Source organism: Aegilops tauschii, chromosome 5 (assembly GCF_002575655.3).
Source record: "Aegilops tauschii subsp. strangulata cultivar AL8/78 chromosome 5, Aet v6.0, whole genome shotgun sequence".
Taxonomy (NCBI): domain Eukaryota; kingdom Viridiplantae; phylum Streptophyta; class Magnoliopsida; order Poales; family Poaceae; genus Aegilops; species Aegilops tauschii.
Window position 1 is genome coordinate 281,975,884 of NC_053039.3, and position 4,236 is coordinate 281,980,119.

The 4,236-nt window shown below is 46.8% G+C and overlaps 1 protein-coding gene across 1 annotated transcript; it reads left to right on the plus strand.

Annotated features, from left to right (window-relative positions):
* Positions 1–1,224: 1,224 nt before the first annotated feature.
* Positions 1,225–3,471, plus strand: LOC109762443 (uncharacterized). Its single transcript, XM_020321305.4, has 2 exons — positions 1,225–1,505; positions 1,628–3,471. Exons 1-2 carry the CDS (start codon positions 1,352–1,354, stop codon positions 2,005–2,007), a joined length of 534 nt encoding a protein of 177 aa, XP_020176894.1. The 5' UTR covers positions 1,225–1,351; the 3' UTR covers positions 2,008–3,471.
* The last annotated feature ends 765 nt before the right edge of the window (positions 3,472–4,236 follow it).

Consider the following 4,236-nt stretch of genomic DNA (forward strand, 5'->3'; position numbering starts at 1 on the left):
ATCGATGAACTTTTTTTCAAAATGGATGAACTCTTTTTCAAAATCGATGAACTGTTTTTCAAAATTGATGAACTTTTTTTAAATTCGGTGAACTTATTTCAAAATTGATGAACTCTTTCCCAATTCGATGAATTTTTGTGAACTTTTTTTTTCCAAATTTGATGATTTCAAAAAATGGATGAAGGTTTCCAAATCTGTGAACTTTTCGAAATCTCGATTTTTTTTCTTTTTTTGAGATTTTTTCGTATTAAGTTTCAATATTTTTTCTAAAGTCAACGGTTGACCAGTTAGTCAACTGGTCAACAACGACCATACGAACAGCCCTCGAAGCTCTCGATCGAGCGAGGGACCAGGCGGGGCGAGTTTAGCGAGCGACTGGGCGTGGTCGCCACATGTGCTGGCCCACGATTCGGCGGCTGTGAGCGCCAGCTCCCTTAGCTGGCGCCTGAAGCGCCAACTAGGAGCTCTCTGTGTCGTGTGCTTTCGTCTGAGCCGGTAAAAACGTGACTCACGGCGTTGTCTATGATGTGGGACCATCGGCCCTGAACAAATAAGAATGCTTAAGCCTTCACGTGCTGGGTCCATTATCTTGAGGATATTGAACAGGGACGATACCGCGAGCACATGTACTCGAGCACAGAAAGGGACTTTCGTTCTTAATTGTACTTTATTGATGCTTTTGATTTTGGTGTACTTCAAATATATATATTAGGTATTATGGGGTGAGCATAAGTGTATATATTCTATACAAGCATTATCGGATTGGATACAATTGGATCAGGTGGGGTGTGGCAAGCTGCAATTACTATCTTTTCTACTTACGCATCATAGCATCTGAATTTTACCTACTTGGCCACGTGGTTGGGACCGACACCCTCGCGCCAAGGCGCGATCCCGATCTAGTGTATGTGGATGCGCAGGACGATAGGCCAACACTTTGGATGAGGACAGAACCTGTGTGTGTCCACCCCTATCGTTTGGTCCGCTCATTTCCAGAGAGGAGCATGTCGACAAGGAAAAAAGAGTTGCAGGGCGATTTACACAAATATAAATATGTGGTCATGTCAAGCAGCAGAAACCGCACAAAAACCCGTGTACAGAAACGCTATCTTCTCGAAGAATTTTGCCACCCAGCTCTCGTCGCAACGCCGCCCGTGACGCGTCATGACAAACCCAAGGGACGGCGGACGGCACATGCATGCATGCTGTCTGCCTGTCTCGTCTCTGACAACGAAGGCATGCCGTCTCGTCTCTGACAACGAAGGCAGCCTTCTTCTCAATCTCCTCCCCGTTCATAAATACTCCGTTAAGCAGGCGCCGTTCAGATCAGAGGCGCTTCCATCACTCGAGAATGCGCGGCTCGCACGTGCTCCTGCTACTGGTGGCCTGCTCTTCATTCCACTGTCACCTCGCCGCCCGCCATGGCCCGGGGCACGCGCCTGCAGCCGTCGCCGTCGTAGGCTCCGTCCGCCCTGACGACGCGGCCATGGATGCTGCTTCTTCAGGTGCGCTATCTGTACACCACGTACTTCATGGTGCAAAGAGAAAGAGTCATCAGCTAGCTAGCTAGTGCGACCGGCCGTACTAACATCTGGACACAATTTTTGTACCATGTCGTCGATTCCAGGCGCCCCGGCCGCCGTCCGGTGCCACGATGGGACCGTCTGCGGCGAGAAGGGTTTGTTTTTCCCGCCGATTCCGCTCGTGCCGGAGCCGCCGAACATTGGAGGCGTGCCCATCCCGCCGAACCCGATCACGCCGGCGCCGCCGTCGCTCGTCCCGCCGGTGTTCCCCGCCCCGTCACCACCGTCCATCCTGCCGCCGCTCGTCCCGCAGCCGCCGCCTGCTTCGCTGATACCGCCGGTGCTGCCGTTGCCGTTCCTTCACCCACCGCCTCCGCCGCCGCCGCCGCCGTCCATCCTACCGCCGTTGCCCCTCCTCCCGCCGTTGATCCCTGGCGTGCCGCCAGCTTCCTCCTCGAAGAACGGCCGACCGGTGAAACCATGAGAAAGATGCTGGTCTTCCTGCCCTATGAGTTATCTATATACTGTGAAATCTTGTACTGGAAATACTCCAATTTATGGCTGTGCACTCAGGGGCGGAGCCAGGATGAAAAACAAGAGGGGCAAAGTTATACATGCCTCCAGAAATATGTATACAAGCTAATGGCTAGATCATTTTAAAAACCAACCACACAAGCATACATATAGTATGTAAGAACCAAAATCGCATATATGTCCTTATATTATAATGTCAACACACACATAATTATGACACAGTCATTGCCAAAGAAAAGTAAACTAACCACTGAAGGCACAATAGCTTGAGAAATATGAATACGGCATTCCTTTTTGTTGCTACATCCTGATTTCTAGCCTTAGAGCTGCACGAAAAAGAAACACATTTTATAAAATAGAGAGTGTAAACATTTTTAGATAAAGAAAATCTTAAGCACGTTACCCCCTTCCGTTTCATCGCGCGACGATTTTTCCCATGTAAGGTAATTTCTCCTAATCTCCCCATGATTGTTGATATTAAATATGTAAGTCTCTTCTTTTTGGATGGATCCCGTGTAAGCTATTTAGATCAACTATTTCAGGCATACTGCAGTTGTCGATTTTACAAAACATCTCTCCATTAGCTTGCATGTCAATGCCATATAGTTCAATGTTAAATAAATTGAAATACATGAAGGCAGAATATTGCTACAGATTTTATTCTACTCCCACATGCTCAAACTTATTCATACGAAATTATTACGCAAAGCTAGATCCAATCAATCTAATAATCAATTTGTACATTATAATGTACACACATGGATATTTGATACAATTTGTTACCTTTTTAACATGGAAATCAGAATATATAATAAGAGAACTAAACCTAGGTCTCACGTATTACCTTGGTATTGATCAGTAGAGCTTCTTTGGCAAGGCGGCCGGCCGGTGTGTGCAGTGCGTGGACGGCAGATAATCGCTATCGGCGGAGGGGAGTCGTATAATCGTGTATCTACAGGGCAGTAGAGCCGCAGGCGCCGGCGCGGGGGCTCTCGTGAAGACTAGGTTTCTAGCGAATTGAGAACCATCACATACACGCACGCATGAGGCCTGCTCGCCTGCTCGTCATTCTCGCTAGATGGGTAGCTGGGCCAATAAGCAATCTATTTCTCATACATGGGCTTTAAAAATACAACAGAAAACAAAGCAGTGGGGGCAAATATCTCGGCCTGAGTGGGGGCAACGCTGAATATCCTGGGCCTAGCATAAGCAGGCCAGAAAAACGAGTGGGGGCATTCGCCCCCACAGCGATGCACGTAGATTCGCCCCTGTGTGCACTGTGCATGTGTCGTGGTTTTTGGTTTGTGTGCACCGATTGTATTATTTGGAGGTAATATCACCGTGATTCGTAGAACATGTTTTTGATGTTCAGTTTGATGTTAGAACTTTAAAGTTATGAATTTATGGTTACCTATGCTCTCATGTAAATACGTTCACAAAGCGTGTGCACAGGCATATCTGCCGCTTGCATGGCGCTATGGGTGACCGCGTTACACCATTTAGTTTGCTTCATTATGCCGTCCTATGATTCATGGTGATATTTTTAAAGGTCTAGCACCATACTAAACATTTAATATATCAAACGGAATTGAATGTACAAGTTGGCTTCAAATAAAAAGTAAATGCTGGGACACTAGCTGAAAGCTAAGAATTACATGGAGAAACCAGGCTCCCAAATGAAACTAAACTAGGTAGAAGTCCCCGCCGATCGCCGCAGAGCTGCTGGTGAGCGGAAGTCTGCTAATGGAGTGGTTGTGTCTCTAGATCATGCAAAATGCTCCCTTCCTGCAAAATTCCGGCTAATATGTGGCTCCGGGCCATTTTATTGCTCGGACGGAAACCACATATCGGCTTGGCATGGATATAATTCCATGGGTTGCTCTAAATCCTTCCCCTCCACCACTATATCATTGTTTCTATACCTGATTTAGGGTTAGCCCCCCGGATCACTCCTTCGCCGTGAATCGAGCAACTCGGACAAGCGATTCCTCCCTTTCTCCGCCTCCATGGTTGACATCTCTAGTGAAGGAAATACGCCTTAAAGGCAATAATAAAGTTGTTATTTATATTTGCTTATATCATGATAAATGTTTATTGTTCATGCTAGAATTGTATTAACCGGAAACTTGATACATGTGTGAATACATAGACAAAACACAGTGTCCCTAGTATGCCTCTA